A 20,180-nucleotide genomic window follows, 5' to 3' on the forward strand; every position below is an offset into this window, starting at 1 on the left:
GAATGGTGGTGGGAAAACTGGACAACGACATGCACAAGAATCAAACTGGAATCCTTTCTTATACCACCTACACAAGCAACCTCAAAGTGAATCAAATACTTCAACGTAAGACCTGAAGCCATAAAGCTCCTCGAAGAGAACATAAGCAGTATGCTCTTTGACATCCGTCTTAGCAATATTTTCTGGATCTGCCTCCCCAAGCAAGGGGAACAAAAGCAGAATAAACCAATGGGACTCCACCCAACTTTAAAGCTTTTCAATGGCAAAGGAAACCGTGCACAAAATGAAGAGGCAGCCTACCGAATGTGAGAAAATAGTTGCAAACAGTATGTCTGAAAAGGGGTTCATATCCAAAACAGATGAAGAACCACACAACTGAACCTCCAAAAATCAAAAACCCAACTAAAACTTGGGACCGAACATTTTTCCAAAGAGTACGTACAGATGGCCAAGAGACATATGAAACTATGACCAATATCACTTATCATCAGGGAAACGCACATCAAAAGAACAATGAGATTATCACCTCACACCTAAAAACTTGGCTATCTTCCAAAACACAACAACTAACAAGCCTTGGCGAGGATGAGGAGAACCCTCACGCCTTCTCTTGGGAATGTTCATTGGTGCAGCCTCTGTGGAAAACAGTACAGAGGTTCCTCAAGAAATTGAAAATAGAACTACCATATGATGCAGGAATTACACTTGGGGGTATCTTTCTGAAGGAAACAAAAACACGAATTCAAAAAGATACACACAGGGAGATCAGCTCAGTGCTTTGAGACCACCTAGAGGGGTGGGATGGGGAGGGTGGGAGGGAGGGAGACGCAAGAGGGAAGAGATATGGGAACATATGTATATGTATAACTGATTCACTTTGTTATAAAGCAGAAACTAACACACCACTGTACAGCAATTATACTCCAATAAAGACTTAGAAAAAAAAAGAAAACAAAAATACGGGAATGCATCGAAATCACATCTACAATGGACACTTAGGTTTATCTCGTATGTCTGAAGCACAGTTACTCCTTTTTGACAGTCAAATGCATTCCCCTCCTCAATGCCAAAGCAGATGTACAATTCATATACAAAAGGCCACAAAACAGGCCACTTTGCTCAGTAAAATTTAAGTTAAACCATGTATAAGCCAGAGTGACTTCCTCACACCTCAATATGTGAAGAGTTTTTTTCCCTTTTGATTACAAGTCTTTCAATAGAAAGCATCGATGATCAAAATGTCAATCCCTCAGTGCCAGAATGATTCAGCTGTTTGGCCCACGTGTAGATCACGTCCCTCAGCGCTAGGCCTCCTTTATATTTGCCTAGTTAATCCACATTGGGGGAATACTGATCAGGTATCGTGCACATGCTCAGAGGAATGTTAATGAGAAAACGCTTTATATAGGCCATACATTTTGTTGTTCATACCCAATTGTCACACAAGCATTGCACATGTGCTTTTAGCCGTAGACCTAAAGCAAACAGTGATACATCATGAGTAGTTACATTCTGATAACTTCACTAGGTAGTTTTCCTTTCCTCTTAAACATCAGGGCAAAATGAAGCCAATACAGTAACTTTCATAAATCCACACTTCCATACAGAGGTGTCATTTATCCAATTGCTCCAAGTCCTAAGTAGCTTGAGGGGAAGGACTTCCCTGTGTCTGGAAAACACAGATCAAAGCCAGTAACAAAAAAACAAAAACATTATAACCATATTCACCAGTTCACTCAGTAACCAATCCTTCTGTTAACTTTTTATGAAGCCATCCAATTCTCCATTAAGATTTTTTATTTCTTACCCAGTGTGGCATTATGATATGAAATTTATCAGAGACCTGTGCTTGCCAAAAGGTCCTTCACATAGATCTTCTTGAAGATGGAGCACTTTTGCAAAGTGTTAGAGCACAACAGTAACTATCTATAAATCACATAAAGACTTAAAAGGTCATGGTTAAACATTTGACCACAATGTAAATTACAAAAGAAACCATTATTGCTGTTACATACAACATTTAAAAATAACTAGAATTATGACTGATAAAACTTTACCAGGACATACTAGAGTTTTAGGAATTCTATGTAATTTAACATACTAATCAAACATTTCTCTCTGACATGGCTCAAGGGCCTTCTAAAGCAGCTCAAAGTTAGCTGGAGATCAAAAGAACTGTTAGAATTGGCCAAACAACACTTATTCACTGAACCAAAGTAAAGAGATTTCAAACAAGAATACAGATCACAGACACAGGCAAAGGAACTCACAAGCTGTTCACAATCAAAAGCAGCATTCCAAGACAACTTTGGAGGGAGAAACCAAATCCAGGCTTGCCCTAACCCACTGCCAACAAAATCCATCTTAGAAAATCCTGGTCATGCACAACTCTTTCCTCAGTGTTCCATTTTCACAGATGTTCATCACCTTCTGTATCCATCTTATGTTGCCCCTTATTTTCTTCCGCATTCAGACAACCAGCTCTACTACAAAGTGATTTTCTTTTCTCTTTGTACCATCAGCCTGTTACCTAGCTGCTCACTTTCTTTATTACGTAGCTTCATAAATGCTTGAACATATGGAACTTCTTTTGTCTTTCTCTTCCTGTGACAAAAGAACTCTAGCTGAAGGATAGTATAGTCATTTAGGCTACCATTCAAAGACCACCATTCCTCATTTTTCAAGAATGTATCCATACATTGGCCAGACAAAATTACAATAGAATTTCATTCTTTTCTTAGTCTTAGGTTTACAACTATAGGTTGACCAGTCTGCCAGGATTTTGCCCACTGGATATCACATGGAACTGAAGAAGAAGCACTTCTTATGCTTGAACCATAGAACACTCACACACCGACTAAAAACAAAACAAAATCCTAAACACCAACGGAAGCCTCAAACCAAAGGAACCAGAAACCAAACAGAAACCAAACAGCACAAGACTCAAATCATCTTCCAAGTCTCAACTTAGCCTGTGACTTCTGTCCAAGTGGTGCACCTTCCAAATGAGATTTCCTGGAATGAAAATCACCCAAATGGGAACCAAGTTTCCCCCAAATGTACAGGGCTAAAAGGACCTCAGACTGCATGCCAGGGGAGTTACCACACGCTGGTTGAGGTGCTGCAACATCCCAAATGCTATTTTCCTGGTGCCCCAAAATAATCCCTTGGAGTAGCACATTCGGGGCAGCCCAGGCAGGAAGAACAGAGGAACGTCCTCAAGGCAAAGACGGCCTTGGCAGCTGCTAGGGTGGTCCCTCTTCCACCATCTATTCCTGCCCCAGAGTTCTAACTGCTGGGATGACTGGGGCTCGGCCTTTCCAGGCAAGGGTCCCAGGTGGTCTGGCCTCTAAAGGAATTCTCCAACCCTACACTCTCTCGAAAGAGGCTGGCATGGAGAAAATCTCAGTGTCCGATCAAGTCAGGGGACCCACAGGGGCCATCCCCAAGTCAGCCCCACATTGGGTACTAAATTTGATGTCGAAAACTCGACCTGTGTGCACCAGTGCCAAATCGAATCTCAGAGAGAGAGGTTTGGAGGAAGTAGAAAAGAATGGTTTTACTGCTTTGGCAGCCAAAGGGGGACACAGAAAACTTGTGCCCTCAAAAACCATGCGTCCAAATGCAGGAGGATCTGGTGAGGAGTTTTACAGCAATGGTTTAAGAACACACTTGCTCCTAAGGATTAGTGTGTGTACAGGGCCTAACTCCCTCTAATCTGGCCTCAGATGGTCTCTTGATGAGCTTCCCTGAAATAAAGAAGACTAAAATCTTCTATTTTGTGGGGGTTTTAAGTTGGTAAAGAGCTCAAAGATACTCTTACCTGTAACCCTTGCGGCAAAACCAGGATCTTGCCCCAAGGCTGCACTATTGTTTCTTGATGGTTCCTCCCTTTTCTCTGCATCCCCTCGATCCCTGATTAGCAACTGTTCGAATCTGCCCTTTGGAACTCAGGGAAGGTCCTGGAGTCTCTAGTCTAAATAAGGCCCTGACATTACACCTAACTCAGTCCCTGACACTGTCTCTAACTAAGGCCCTGCTGCCCTCAATATTTAAGTCCTGACATTATCCTGAGCTAATACACTGATCCTTATATTACCAAGGTCCTGAAACTATCCCAAAGTAAGCCGTGACACTGTCCCTAAGTGAGGCTCTGAGGCTGTCCCTAAAAGAGGCTCTGAGAATGTCTTTAATGAAGACCCTAAGGCTGATACTACAGACGCCCTTATACTACTCCTACGTCATGCCCTGACACTGTCCCTCAATCAGGCCCTAAAGATAGGCCTCACTTAGGCCCTGTTGCCGTACCTTAGTTAGGCTCTGACGCTGTCCCTACATCAAGCCCTGACACTGGTCCTGATTAAGGCCCTGACACTCGTCCTAACTAAGGCCCTGCGGCCGTCAATATCTAAAGTCCTGACTTTATCCTGAGCTAATATCCTCACCCATGTCTTACCAAGGTCCTGAAACTGTCCCTCACCCTAACCCTAACCCTCACCCTCACCCTAACCCTAACCCTCACCCTAACCCTAGCCCTGAAGTCTGACTGAGCCCCTCTCTGTGCTGCCCAGCCTCCCACTATTACACACAAATCCTGGCAAAAAGGTATTCATGACATTCACCTGGCAACCTCAGTCCCTCTAGCACAGTAAGCATGACCACAATGAGGTACTTGCCCCGATAGTGGGACAGGTGCGCCACCTTACCATCAAGGCGCCCAAGAATGCTATGCACAGGACACACCACCACAGTGGTGACACAAGGGGTTTTCTGGGAATAGGAAACAGCACTGCTTGATTTTCAGCGCCTGAGGGACAACCTGTACAACTCCAGAGGCACCACAGAGAGTAGGTGACACATGCTCACACACCAAGGAGGCATGCAGCAGAGCGGTGGGATGGGTCTTGCAAGTGGCCCTCCGTGCCCTGGGGAGAGCCATCCCACCAGTCTGCTGCATGCCTCCTAAGGTGAAAAAAGCGTCTGTTGCATCAGAGGACCATAGCCACACTGATGCCCTGAAGCAAAGGACAAGAGACTAAGGTCGGGATAGAGTCGCCACTCCTGAGTTCCACACAAGGCAGTGGGGGAGAGGCAAGGGCCTCAAGGGCAGGACAAGAGTGGCCCCGTTTGCTTTGAACTTCCAGCCCTCATCTTGTTCAACTTAGCCCCAGCCCTGGAGAGCATGACATAACCACCAATCCATGTGCATGGAATCCCCAAAGGGGAGACCCAGGGAGACCGTCACCAGCAGGGCCTACTTCAGCCTCACCAGCCACCTCTTCTCAGGTGACAGTGCCTAACAATTCTGGGAATATTACATCTCACACATGACATGACACCTGTGAGATGAGGTTTATCACAGCCACATGAGAGTAGAGGACCCACACTGCATGGCCTCACTGCCCTCGGGTTGCCAGGGGCCAGAGATGGAGTATGAGGTAGGATTGGGTCAGCTGGACACACACCTAAGAGCCGATGCACACGCCCAGGCAGGCAGCTCAAGAAGCAACGGGAGAGCCAGGTGCAAAGTTGTGGTCAAACCCAGAGCACTATGCATGTCCAGAAGCCCAAGGTCCCTGGCAACATGCACTGAAGAAAACCGCACCTCTCTAGCAGCAAAAAAAACCCGCCAACAATTGGTGAAAAACTTGCCACACCCAGCAATGGGGGCTGGCTATTCACAAATTGCAGGGGTCCCCCAGCAGCTCAGTCCAGCCACCGGTCCCCAGCACTACCCCATCACTGCCAGCCCCTGAGCTCTCACGGCCATCTCAGGGTAGCGTGGCAGCAAAGGGGGGCGGGGGGATGAGTGCCAGGAATGAGGGGCAGAGTGGACGGGGCATGCCCTCTCCAGTTCGCCCAAGTTGGCAGGTACCGGTCCCTCAATGTCTCTCGATGGCGACTTGGGAAAATTCTGCAGACGCGCCTCCGACGACTGGGCCCCAAGAGGGACAACACCCAGACCCGTGCCACCCTACCCAGGTTACCTCTCATGGCCCGGGGCGGTCCCCACCTCCTGCGTGCGACTCCGAAAAATCTATCAGAAAGAGTCCAACCACCGGGACTCAAGCATGCCCGCCACTGCGTCCATTCCACACTCCACGGGCCTCAGCACGTACCGGTCGGCCTTCTCCTCTGGAGCAGGAAGTGTAGAGGGAGTGGGGAAATTAATAAGGTCGGCAAAGAACACCCGCGCCACGGGCGTCTGCGTGGGTGCAGGACGCCCTCCCTTTCCTCCCCGCAGCGCCGGGCCATCGCGGGGTGGCTCCTGCAGCCCAAGGGGCGCTGGTGAGTACCAGTACGCCGGGCCAGGCGGCTCCACGTCCGGGCGGAAGCGCGGCGCGACCACCCCCAGTGAGCCTGCGCGCCCAGAACGCGGCGAGCGAATGACGCGCCCACGCCCCTGCGTGAGCCGGAGAGCTCCCGGCAGCTTCGCCGGGCGCCCGGGACTCCGCTTCACGCTCGGAGGCCGCGTCCCATCCATCGCCAAGGGCGCCAGAGCTCCAGACGGAAGAGGCGATATAAAAGAGGCCGCCAGAGGGCGGCCGACAACCGGCGCGAACGTAAGCGGGACAGACCCCGAGAGCCCGGGAGAGAGGACGCAGCGCTGGCCGCCCGAAAGCTAGAGCTTGTCCCGGGGCGGGTGGAGGGCGTCCGCCCCAGCCCTGAGGCATCCTCGTGGCACTTAGCTCCCGGTTTCGCATGGCACAGCACTGCACAACCGGCCCCGGCAGCAGACAGGGGGAGCGGGGGCGGGGAGAGGAGGCTGGGAACATATTGGCTGGCGTCTGCCGCCTTGGAGACAACACTAGCCACGCGATTTCCAGGTGGTTAAAATTCCATGGAGACGCCGGCGGGGCCTGGTGGCCAGCAAGGGCTGCCCAGAGTGCAAGAGCGAGATCCTGGCTCCTGCGAAGGAGGGAAGCCGTGGACTGGCAAACCGAAACCAAGCAAGTGCTCAAAGAACAACAATGCATGAGTCGGTTTTCATTCCATACTTTGGAACAGAGGAAGTCTTTCGAATGTACAGGGAAAGCCCAGGAGCTGGAAAGGAAAGGCTGATACGCTCAAACCCATACAAATGGAAATAAAAATCTATCTCTGCATAGACCGTGACAACGTCCAAAGACAACAAATGGGTGTGTGGGAGACACTGGGGGAAATGCCCTTGCGGTCACGATGACATGGATTTCAGCATGACTTACCACAATAACAGGGGGGAAAAAGTGTGTGTGTGTCCATAGCTATCCACTATACACCGAGTTCCACTACATCTGTACAATGCAACATTCTGTGTTGTGTGTGTTTGAAATATGTTAAATGATGATGATAAACTATAGTCCAATAACAAAAACAAAACAACCACCCAAAAGTCAAGATGTAGAACTTCCAATGTCAGGCATTAAAAAAAAAATTTTTTTAAATAGAGCTTCCCTGGTGGCGCAGTGGTTGAGAGTCCACCTGCCGATGCAGGGGACACGGGTTCGTGACCCGATCCGGGAGGATCCCACATGCCGTGGAGCGGCTGGGCCCGTGAGCCATGGCCGCTGAGCTTGCGCGTCCGGAGCCTGCACTCCGCAACGGGAGAGGCCACAACAGTGAGAGGCCCGTGTACCAAAAAAAAAAAAAAGGGAAAAATATATATATCTGATAAGGGGTTCCTATCCAATCCCTAGCCCTAACCCTAAACAGTGCCCTAACACATAACCTAACCCTAACCTGTACCCTAATTCTAACCCTAACCCTAACCCCTAACCCTGACCCTCACCCTCACCCTACTGTTTTTCCAAGTATAGTTCCTGCTTCTTCTTTTCTCAATTATTCTAACAAAGCCCACAAATGTCCTCAACAATCTGGCTTAAACTTTCTTGAAGTCCACACCCCATTATGAGCTTATGCTCTGGAACATTGATAAGGCGAAATACAGAGACCATCAGATGCACCTGTCCATGGGCTCAACATGAAGCCCACCACTATCTGTCATTCTCCCACCCATCACCCTGATGGGGAACTCTTGGTGTCATCACTGGTAACCTGCAAAGCAATATGACTTAAATCTCACCACTTCTTTTTCCCATCACCCATTGGGCGTCTCTCATAGATATTCCCCCCAGCATTATCATATGATCCAGTCTCCGGACATAATTCCCTCCAATTTTCTCCACAAAGGAAAAATAACATTTTAGTGCTTATGGCCTAACTCATTTTGCCTAGGGGTAAAGAGACCCTAACAACACATCCCCAGCCACTGAAACGTAAAGATACCGGTTATATTTCCTTCTATGTGAACAGGAATTTGTATGGGTTTCCTCCAGTCTACTAGCTCATGAAGGCCATGTCATATGCCAGTGTATCTGTTTAAATGCAGGCTCTGATTCCACCTGGTGAATAATGGGCTCACCTGGTTCTAGGTGTTGGATGCCATCCCTTCCCCTCCCCTGTCCCTCAGTGTATCAGCTCACGTTTCAGGTCCTGACTTTTCCTATGACTCTTGCTCATCCTGCTTTAGTGGACTCTCTTATTATCTACATTTAGTCAGTAAGGTTATTATTTAGTTTTCTCTATTAATATTATTGAAAAAGCTAGAAGCAATAGGGTACATTTGGGAATATGTTCATGAAATAGTATGGAGGAAAGGGCTTTTCATAAACAGCAGGTTCTACATTAGTAAATATGCAGGTGATATCGCAGGGCTGAGGAAGTGCTGATCTGCCCCAGACCCGCAGGTGTGACATCTCAGTGAAGGAGTGGAGCCAGGGTTACATGTACAAATGTGTCAGTCAGAGAAGAGAACTCGGATTGGTCTTTCTGGTTCCCAGGAGAGATAACATCACTGATGACATTGATTACACATCCAACACTAATGGCAAACCCACTATGAAGTTCAGACATGCTGTTACTATCGTGATCCCCAGTTTACATCCTTGCAGACTGAAATGCAGGTGGTGAGGCCACATCCTCAGTGCCCACAGCGAGATGGGATGGAGCTGTGCTCTGCTCTCCAGCACCCCTTACTTATGTGACCTCAGGCACAGTCCCAGGACTCAGTGTCCCAGGGACTCGGGAAAGCTGCTCTCAGGTGGACATTTCAAGGGAAACTGCTTCCTGAAGTGGGGGCTTTCCTCTGACCATGACACCCTCATACTCTGCAAACCATTCAACGTGAAGGTTTACTTCTAAAAATCTTGCATGTTCTCTCACCCAGTGCGGTGGGAACTGTGTTCCCTGAGCTCCAATGTCACTGGCTGTGACAGGGAGAGTTAGAAATGAACACTTCTAGAGGGAGCGAGTCTGTGCACTGTGACCAGGTCACCTGCCCAGCATGTTGGAGTCCTGACGAGCTTCCAGGAGCTGTCTGTTCTTAGACCTTGGTAGCCCTGGAGATTCCTCAACGTCCACCCGCAAGGAAGGAGCCCTGAAGCTCGCGGTGTTCCTGCAGACACTCAGTTGTGCACAGGGAAAAAGCAGGACAGGCTACTCGGCAAGTCAGCAATGCTGGGAAAGATGACCATGTCAGCAGAAATGACTACCTTGTCCACACAATTACCTGTGTGGTTAGTTGTAATGAACAAATCCACCTCCAGAACAACTCTTGAAAATATTTAAGCTGTTTCCGGTGAAGAATCGGTCACCCCAGTTAAGTCAGACAGTAAATGTCTTGTGAATTATGATGAACAGTGAATTTTACACAAATTTGTCTGAATTCAAATTGGTTATTACATGTATGTTTTGTTTCCAACATTTGAATATCCAATAAATAAGCATGAGCTAATGTGGAAAACCAAAAATAAGAGTTTGTGTCTGACAACTTGGAGCTCCCTGAAGGTGAGGTGGAGATTTGATAAGCGAAGATATGTACCTCCGTGGGATTAAAGTCTCTTCCCAAAATCTACCATTGAGCCTTGAGCCTTGACCACAGCTGTTTCCCTGACCAGCCTTAAAGCATCGTTTCATTCCTGGACAAAGAGGCACCCAGGAATGTGAGGGGGACCCCGGGTGGGCGCTGAGTTCTCTGAGGGCACAGTCAGCACCCTCCTCACAGGGGGAGCCCCAGAGACAGGGGCCCCCTTTCACTACTTTTTACTTTTTATATAAAGTTCCCTCCCACATGAAAATATCCATGTAAGTCAGAAGATTAAAAAACATTTGAATTCAGGCATCTCCTCATACTTGAAGACACTTTCTGGGATTCATTAATCTTACCCACAAGAAGATGAATCAGCTGTGGTTCTTCCTCTTTCTGGTGTCAGCTCCCAGAGGTGAGTGTCTCAGGGATTCAGACATGAACACATGGGGAAGCTGCATCTGAGCCCATGAGTCACCATGGTTCTCTCTGTCCACAGGTGTCCTGTCCCAGGTGCAGCTGCAGGAGTCGGGACCCAGCCTGGTGAAGCCCTCACAGACCCTCTCCCTCACCTGCACTGTCTCTGGATTCTCATTAACCAGCTATGGTGTAACCTGGGCCCGCCAGCCTCCAGGAAAGGGGCAGGAGTGGGTTACTACCATGTGGAGCAGTCGAAGTACAGACTATAACTCAACTCTTTTTTTTTTGTTAACATCTTTATTGGAGCATAATTGCTTCACAATGGTGTGTTAGTTTCTGCTGTATAACAAAGTGAATCGGCTATACATATACATATATCCCCATATCCCCTCCCTCTTGCGTCTCCCTCCCTCCCTCCCTCCCTATCCCACCCCTCTAGGTGGTCACAAAGCACCGAGCTGATTTCCCTGTGCTATGCGGCTGCTTCCCACTAGCTATCTATTTTACATTTGGTAGTGTATATATGTCCATGCCACTCTCTCTGGGACGAAATGAGAGAGTGGTATAACTCAACTCTTAAGTTGCGGCTCAGCATCACCTCCAAGAGCCAAGTCTATTTATCGCTGAGCAGCCTGACAACTGAGGACACAGCCGTGTATTACTGTGCGAGAGACACAGTGAGGGGAAGTCAGTGTGAGCCCAGACACAAACCTCTCTGCGCGGAGGCACGTAACCACCAGGGGGCGCGTAGGACCCAACAAGTACAGGGCTGAGCCCCAGGAGCAGGTGCAGATGGGGGCTGGGAGGGGATTCTTGTTAGAACCTGTGCTTTCCTCTTCCTGCCCAGGAGCTCCACCAGAGACCCTCTTCTATTTCCTAATGTTTCATCGTTGTGGTTTATGTCATGCTCACAAAATTGTGTGTGCATATATATTTTTTAATTTTATTTTTTTATTGAAGTAGGGTTGATTTTAAACACACACTTAATGCTCAGCAGTTACAGTTGTTTTTTCTGCTTTATTTTTCTTTTTATCAAAGGATCTCAATACAACACCGAGGCTCACCATCTTTTTCCCTGTGAGTCTGAATCTCGAAACTGGTAAATATCCTGAGAAGGCACATGAGATTTTTAAGCATTATTCATTTCAGTTTTGTTTTTGTACATGTCGATGGAAGAGAAACACCCTCCTGCTTTCAGTCAACCTTCACAGTTTGAATTCTGTAGCTTGTTTGCATTGGTATAGACACTAATGTCAGAATGTCCCAATACTTCATATGCAATGATCCTCATTAGTCACAGATCCCATATCTGCAAATTCACTTACTTGCTACCTTTTATTAGCACCCTAAAATAACTTCTGTCATTTCGTGTTCATTCATGGAAAATTGCAATGTGGCCGGTTCTTTGAGTCACCCAAAACAGACACACACACTTTCCCAGCTGAGGTCAGTCAAGGTGACACTTTCTTTTCTTGTTTCACCTACCATCATGGAAATGAGCACTTTCTGGGGTCAACCTAATGCCATGCTTTTCCCTTTCCTGTGATTTTTGGCAATTGTTTAAAGTACCCCTAGGCATAGGGCTGAAGAACAGTATAGCGTCCCTAAGCACAAATGGACTTAGGAGAAAATATCCATGACAGATCAGCTTCATTCAGGCATGAGTCATGTGGCCATGGGCTGTGGGATTGATATTCATATTTCCAATATAAATCTCATGCAAAAAATGAAGACAAAACTCACTGCTGCATATTTGAGGCAGCCTTGGAAACTTAGCTTAATTCCAACTGCAGCATGGCAAATGGGGTCTTATGGCCAAGAAGAGGGTGGGGTGGAATGGATTGAAAATTACTAACAAAAGAAATATAGGCTAAGGGGATTCTGGTTACATAGACTCAAAAGGATTCTTGCTAAAGGGAGACCAGGGTGATCAGATATCGCATGTGTGATAAGAGGTTTGATGGATTTGATCAAATATTGAGGGTGATCAGAGTTCAAGGGTAGGGAGTTCATATTAATCTGAGGTAGTGGTTTCTTGACAATACTTGCTCATGCAAATACAAACACAGAAGCCCACAGGTCAAGACTAGTTGAGAAGAGCATTTCAAGTAGCCTGTTGCCTAAGATGTGGTCAGGGATCATTGTCACACTTAAGGAGAGAAATGTTGAACACAAAAATAAACCAGGGATGAACACACACACACACACACACAGAGAGAGAGAGAAGACTAGATGAGGACTCATTGAGAAGAGGTCCATCTGCAAACAAAGGAGAAAGGACTTAGAAGAACCCAAACCTGCTGACACCTTGATCTTAGACTTCTAGTATCCAGGTCTGAGAGAAATATATTTCTGTTGTTTAAGCCACTCAGTCTGCTATTCTGTAATGGCTGCACCCACCTACTAGTACACAAATGATATAGAAACAGACAGATGTATATGGAAATAAAAGTATCGTATTGTAAAGGAAAAATCACCCATTCTTCAGTGGTGACATGATGTTCATACCCAAAAAGACATATATGTGCCTATTATAACATTCTTTAGAATTTAGAATAGATGACAAATGATTTCTGGATAAATTAATGTCCAAATTATATTGGTTTGAGTATAACTTGGAAATGAATAATATAAAAATTGATCAAAATTAAAGTGCAATTTTTCTTATCAAACAAAACTCGAATTTTTAAGGAAGGACGTTTTAAAGTAAATCCAAAATTTGTGGGGGTATTGCTATGTAAAGCGTTGTAAACATAGGATGAGAGGTGAAGAATTATGATATAGAGCAAGAAAATAACAGAGTACGTGCTATGGAACTGTGTTCACTACCTTTGTATGAAAAGGCCAACACAGTGTGATGAAGTGTGTAAAGCTGGTGTGTAACTAATGAGAAAGTGCACAGCATCTGTTTAACAAGCAGCTCAGAGTTAGAGCACAGAAACAGAGAAGGTGTGCGGGGGCAAAGCGGGGGGCCCGAGGCGGCCGGGAGGGCACGAGAGGAAAAGTGAGAGGTGCCGGGCTCTAGGCGTTAGGATCGGATGTGCCCTTGGGAAGCTTCCACGTGAAACCCTGGGAGGGCAAGGAAGTCCTGATATGTTTACTGTCACACACCTGCCCTCTGACTCTCCTTTGTCCAAACACTCCTGTTCTAGAAGGGCAGGACCTGTGGTCAGTGAACAGAAGCTGTGTCCACCATGGACCTCAGCCAGCACCCTCCTCCAGAGCCCCAGAGAGGGGCCAGCCATGACCATCTTTATATGGAAACATGCTTCCCACCTGCACATCACACCCTGGGCTCAAGGGGAAAGCACAGCACCTGTGCTGTGCAGAGTCAGGGTTCTCACCTTCACTGACATAATTCTCTGAAAGTCAAAGATTTAATGAAAAAGAACATGAAATCCTTCGGGTCATTCCTCCTCTTGCTGGCATCTCTCAGCTGTGAGCATCTCCTGGGTCTGAGGAAGGTGGAATTATGGGGTGACGTCTGTGAAGTGGGTGCCACATTACTTTTCCTTCCCCAGGTGTCCTGTCCCAGGTGCAGGTGCAAGTGTTGGGCCCAAGACTATTGAAGACCCTCTACCTCACCTGCCCTATTTCGGGATTCTCCAACCAAAGAGTGCTGACTGCTGGGACTAGATCCCTCAGCCCCCAGGGAAAGGGCTGGGGTGACCGGGGTGCTTTGGTTCTGGGAATAGCACAGCACACAAGCTGTCTCTCCAGAAATGACTCTCCACCTCCAGAGACACATCACAAATTTAGTTTTCCCACAAATTTAGTTTTCCCTGCAGCTCAGCTCAGGGCACAGACCTAGGACACAGCCCTGTGTTACTGTCCCAGGAGGCCCAGTGAGAAGTCAGGGTGAGTCCAGACAGGAACCTCCCTGCAGGGGCCGCACCAACCACCGGGGGCACTCAGGGTCATCAGGAACAAGAGGACCCATTTCAGGGCAGGGGCAGAGGATGTCATGGAGGGATTTTCTCTCAGAGCCTGTGGTTTCTCCACTGGATCACTGCCACCCCTGAAAGCCTCATCCACAGTGATTCCAGGGAACTTTCTTGTTTCTAAACTTGAGACGCTTTTCATGGATTCAGGCTTGTCTGTGTTTCCCCATCTATCTTTGGAAGAGCCGCACAGAAATATTTCTTCATGAGACCTTTATTTGAAGATTAGGTTACTACTTTCTGTTATTACTTGTCAAGTTTTTAATCGTTTAATGACATAAATAATTTTTACTGTTGAACTTTAAATCTGCTTTCCACCATCAGATGGATTTCCAATTCCTCTCATCCTGAAAACCTCTCCAGTCCTGTCTGATGCAATGCCTTTCACTTGAATAGTATGAGTCATGTTGATATTCGGAAATTGATGTCCATACAGCACTGCAGTCATTCTCTCCTCAGAGGACATTTTGAAATGTTGGCACACAGGCCTGGCTGTAACATGTGGGCTGTGTTGCCTGCACCTTGTTATCTAGATTGATAATAGGTAATTAGATAAAACAGAGAGATAGATAAAAGGGAACAGAAACAAGTATATCCTAATCGTATGGAAAATAACCATAAAAACTGACTACATAACCCATATTTAGGGAGTGGTAAAGGCTCGAATGTGTAAAGATGATACAAGCACCCGTATGAAGTTATTTGTATTAACATAAATATTTTTAAAACTTTTGTAAATACTTTTCTAGCTCACTCCTCAATCACTTGGTGAGTGTCTGGTTTTCTCTCTAAGAAAACGGCAAATATATTCCAATTGGCGGCCATTGGCATTCCTTCCAGCAAGCGGATGAGGGGCCTTTTGCTCTACATCATCCCCAGTATTTAACTTTTTTATTATTCTGTGCTTTAATTGTTGTAATAAGTGAATAGCAGTATTTCATCATCGTGTTATTTTATGTTTCCTTAATGAAGACTCCTTTTAAAACCTTTATCTCTTCTATGTGTAAGTATCTTCAAATCACTGGCACAGTGTACATTATTTTCATTTTTTGTTGCTGTTGTTGAGCTGTTAATTTGCTGTGTATTCATGATACAAGTCCATATAAATATGATACTAGAAAGCACATTCTCCAAGTCTGTGCTTTAATTCCCTTCTCAGTGAAGTTATTGTTACTGTTGATGTTGTTGTTTTCAGAACAGAAGTTTTAATGGATACAGAAAAATTACAAATTTATATTATGAATGATGTTTGGTGTATTATATCTAAAAATTCATCATGTAACTCAAGGGCACCCATAATTTCTGCCATGTCCATACTCCAGGCCACTTTCAGGGATGGAAGGTTAAGTTCACCTTCCTGAAGGGAGGATGACCATGATGAGGTACCTGAAGTTATTCATTAAGGGAGATTTATCCTACCTTCCCCATTAGATATATTTATTCAATCTCTTTATATAAGTATGAATCAAGTTATTTGTTTCATATTTTCTGTGAAGGTTATATACTAAGGCATTTTCTTTGCTTCTGTAATTCTGACCACTTGTCACCCAGGAGGAGCTCTTTCAGATTGTCTCCTGTATCCCCTTTATGGGTCCCCATCAATTTGTGTGAAGTTCCTTATTTTCTGGTGATACAAGAATCTTCAGAATAATCATATGTATTCTCTTCTCTGGCCCTAGAATTAGCCATGCCGCAGCTGAGTTGCAGATCCCATTCTGGAGAATAGTAATAGGAATCAGAAGATTGGGGATTAGGATACTAATGCTTGTGTCTTGTCTACTGGGAGCATTAGCTCTAGACCCTATAAGGTAAAGGACCTTGGAAATATATCTGTGTGCACTACCCCACGTATACACACACACATCTGCAACTAGCTCTGTATCTCACCTTCTGACCTGTGTTAAGGTAAATGTGAGACAATACTTACATCTCCGATCCTAGTGCAATATCACATGGTTAAATCCAGTCTTTCCACCTTGCTTGTCTGTTACTTTCCATCCAACAGTGAGAAACCTGGCTCCACCGATGCCATCCAGCTACTAATTGTTCAATTCCACATGCACAGTAGTAACAGAATTCTTAGCCTGACTCCTGATGGAAATACCGTTATCCACGAGGCTCTAGTGCTTATGTGCAGTGGCTTAGAACTTAGCCTTTAGACTCCACTCATTTCCAAAGTCACTTAGGTCAAAACCTACTTTCCCACCTTCTTCAGCCATGTTAATTCATAGATTCACTATGATATGAGGTATCATCTTTACAGTGTGCCTCGTTCCATCCTTCAGTCTCTGAACTACTAAGTGAAATTTATATTTATACTAAAAAGGTTCTCCTATTACTGTGTATATTTTGACGAATTCAGAGTGTAATGATTCCACCACTGCAATTTCATAGAGAAGAATTTCACTGTCCTTAAATATTGCCCATGTTTCACATATCAAACATCTTCTTCCAAATTCCTGCTAAATGCTCATCTGATTGGTTTATATATAGACTTGCCTTTTCCCAAATGTGAACTAGATGAAACTGAACGTTTTCAGACCGATTTTTTAATTAGCAATATGCATTTAGGATTCCCTCATGTCCTTTCATGGTATAATTGTTTAATATTTAGATTGCTGAATACAATTTCATAGCATGGATACATCGCTCATTATTTATCTGCTAATTTATGGAAGAATGTATTTGTGGCCTCCATTTTTTCTCAGTTGTAAATGAAGAGACCACAGTAATTCATGGGAAGTCTATGATGAGCTCTAAGTATCAAGACACTTGTGTAAATATTACGAGCATGACGTTGGGGTCCTACATTAAGCTCTGTCTAGGTGTGTAAGTGACTGCGGGGAGGAAGGGCTCTGATGCAGAGACCGCTCAGCTGACCCAGGCATCTTGCTGAAAGGATGTCAGAGCCCAAGCAGTGTCCACACGAGGTGGACACAAGGCCCAGCCCTCAGACCAGGCTGAGCCCCCAGCCTACAGTCAGGGTCACCCTCCCTTACACGTGAGTGTGCATCACAGGAGCAGGTCCTGCAGCTGAACTTGAGCCTCTCACAGCGACCCTGCATGAGGCAGGGTGGGCTTCTCCTCCAAGCCCTCCCTAAGCAGAGACGGTGAACAAAGTAAAGAGCTGCTGTCAGTGTAAACTGTCAGGGGTTGTGGCAGTGTTTTGTGCGTCAGTCAGCACCCGGAACATTCTTATTCATTTCCGCATGTGATCCTATTTCACCATTTCATATGTGGTAAATATATGGCACAGTGGGACTGGATGAGGGGACAAAGGTCACACTGTGAGCGGAGATGCTATGAAACAGTGCAGATCCAAGTCCAGGGCCAAGGTCCTCTTTCCGAGGATGCAGGAGGACCTAACAGCTCAGGCAGGAATCCTGAGCTGTCCCAGGTAGGAAGACACACCTGTGTTGATAGAGAGGTAACACCATCTGACTCACACTTTAGCAGGACCACGCTGACACTGGCAAGGTAGTTACTTAGGAGACGTTGGGACACTATTACACCCTAACCACACTCGACCTCAAGGCATCCGTTTCTAGTTTAATCTTGTAGTAGTTTTTATTCCATTCAGCAGCCTATGGCAGCATTAACAATCTTAGTCTTTGCTATTCTGTGAGCATTTGTCTATCCAAGATTTAAATTTGTTGCTCTCTTAGTTCTCTAATTATCTGATATAATGGTGAGATTTTGATAATGTGCAACTTGCCCCATTTTGAGGTTGTTTTAAGAACATTAAAAAAGAAGCATTTTCTCAGGTTCTCATCTCTCTACATCTCCAAGACGAGTATCAGCTTTATTGTAACGCCCAGAAACTGGAAACAATTCCAATATCACACATCAGCTTAATAAATAAGCCAATCATGCTATGATCATTCTTTAAATGCAACCTGTTATTAAAACCAGGATTCTTGATACACACAATAACATGATAGTATTCACAACTATTTGTGCTGAGTAAAATAAGCCATAATAATAAGAATACATACAATATAATCCCACTTTTATAAATTCTAGAAAAGGAAAAGTAATCTGAGATAACAAGGAAAGATCAACGGTGATGTGGGGACAGGATGGAAGATAAGAAGGGACAGGAAGGAGGAAACCCAGAAACTACTGAAAATAATGAGAGGAATTGATTTGTTCTCTCCTGATAATGCTGATGCCTCCGTCAGTATTCATCACAGTGTTCATTCTGAGTGTGTGCGCTTTATTATATGTCAAGAAACTCATTAAAGTAATTACAAATAAAGAAATGCATGACTTGGGAGGTAAGGAGTGAAGGGAAGATACTGAAACATAAGAGACTCTTGAAAATACTTCTCATCAACCCTGACCCTCTCCATATATTTTAGGTAAACACTAGAATAGAGCAAAGTCATCATGAGCTCATTACAGAAGGGGTTTTTGCAAACCTCACCCGGCAACTCCAGCTCTGTCCTCCAGTGGGTTCCAGGGAGCAGACTGGCCCAGAGCTCAGGTGCAGATGCTGGACCTCACGGTCACCCCATGTTTCTCCTTGGACACTACACACACCCTCCATTCTTCTGGGTGTAGTTTACACCCCTAATATGAGGGTAACAATGACAGCTACATCACGGGATGTGTGTGCATATGTAAAATGACATATGGGTCCTACGTGTTTACTGTGGAACAATCAAACAATGAAAGTTATATTTCCCAGATGCTATCAACACCACAAAATCCAAGACTCTCACACCTGTTCTGAGACCCTGCCCTTTCGGAGGACGTTCAACGACATAGCCTCTTATAGACTATAAGGTCATGCAAATAGGGTCCTTCCTCTGTTGATATAAAGCAGCCCCAGCCCTGACCCTGCAGCTCTGGGAGAGGAGCTCCAGCCTGGGATTCCAACGTGCCCCCATTCAGGGCTCAGGACAGAGCACTCACCATGGACTTTGGGCTGAGCTGGGTTATCCTTGTGGCTATTTTACAAGGTAATTTATGGAGAGCAAGAGACACTGAGGATGTGAGTGGATATGGGTGAGGGAATCACTGGATGTGTGACAGTCTCCTGACCAGGATGTCTCTGTGTTTGCAGGTGTCCAGTGTGAGGTGCACCTGCTGGAGTCTGGCGGAGGCTTGGTACAGCCTGGGGGGTCTCTGCGACTCTCCTGTGCAGCGTCTGGATTCACCTTCAGTAGCTATGCCATGAGCTGGGTCCGCCAGGCTCCAGGGAAGGGGCTGGAGTGGATCTCAGTTATTAGTAGTAGTGGTGGTAACACATACTATGCAGACTCTGTGAAGGGCCGATTCACCATCTCCAGAGACAACTCCAAGAACACGCTGTATCTGCAAATGAACAGCCTGAGATCTGAGGACACGGCCGTGTATTACTGTGCGAAAGATACACAGTGAGGGGAAGTCAGTGTGAGCCCAGACACAAACCTCCTTGCAGGGAGACAGGAGGGGGGATGCAGGGGGCACTCAGGACATACAAGTGTGTGTTTCAGCCCCAGGAGCAGGTGCAGATGGTAGTTAAGGGCTGCTTTCCACTAAGGGTCTGGGGTTTCCTCTCCATGTAGCAGTTTTCCCTGGGGAACCTCTCTGGACTCATCCATGGTTCTTGACTTGCACTTTCAGTCTCTCAATTAGAAAGACTTTGAAATAGGGGAATAAATGTCATATAAGAAAGGCAGAGACTCAAAGATATATATTCAGCTTTTCCCTTGTCTAAATCTTGTCTAAATTGACCCTTTTAAATACTATTCCAGCGGATGTATAAAGAGTTAAACATATTCTTCCTTCCTCATTGTGATATCTCAGCCCTGCCCTACTGTAGACCAGCTGTCCCTGCCAGGATGCTGGCTGTTGACTTGCCTGCTAACCTCTTGCATGAGAAGCATAAATGCGCTGAGCAGCCCCGGATCCTCAGTGGGTCGCTGGGAAAGATGCCAGTTAGAGGGGACATGGGTGGGGGCGTTTCTACATGTGCTCCTTGCTTCCAG

General features: G+C 45.8%; 1 gene segment (V, D, J or C); it reads left to right on the forward strand.

Annotated features, from left to right (window-relative positions):
• Positions 1-19,066: 19,066 nt before the first annotated feature.
• LOC149743821 (immunoglobulin heavy variable 3-23-like) lies at positions 19,067-19,612 on the forward strand. The segment is given in 2 exon segments: positions 19,067-19,169; positions 19,274-19,612. Coding segments are annotated over 2 exon segments (363 nt in total).
• Positions 19,613-20,180: the final 568 nt, after the last annotated feature.

This window comes from Delphinapterus leucas, unplaced genomic scaffold, assembly GCF_059928025.1.
Source record: "Delphinapterus leucas isolate spDelLeu-1000000601 "Yukka" unplaced genomic scaffold, BTC_Dleu_Yukka2 spDelLeu_asBTCV2_sq67, whole genome shotgun sequence".
NCBI lineage: Eukaryota > Metazoa > Chordata > Mammalia > Artiodactyla > Monodontidae > Delphinapterus > Delphinapterus leucas.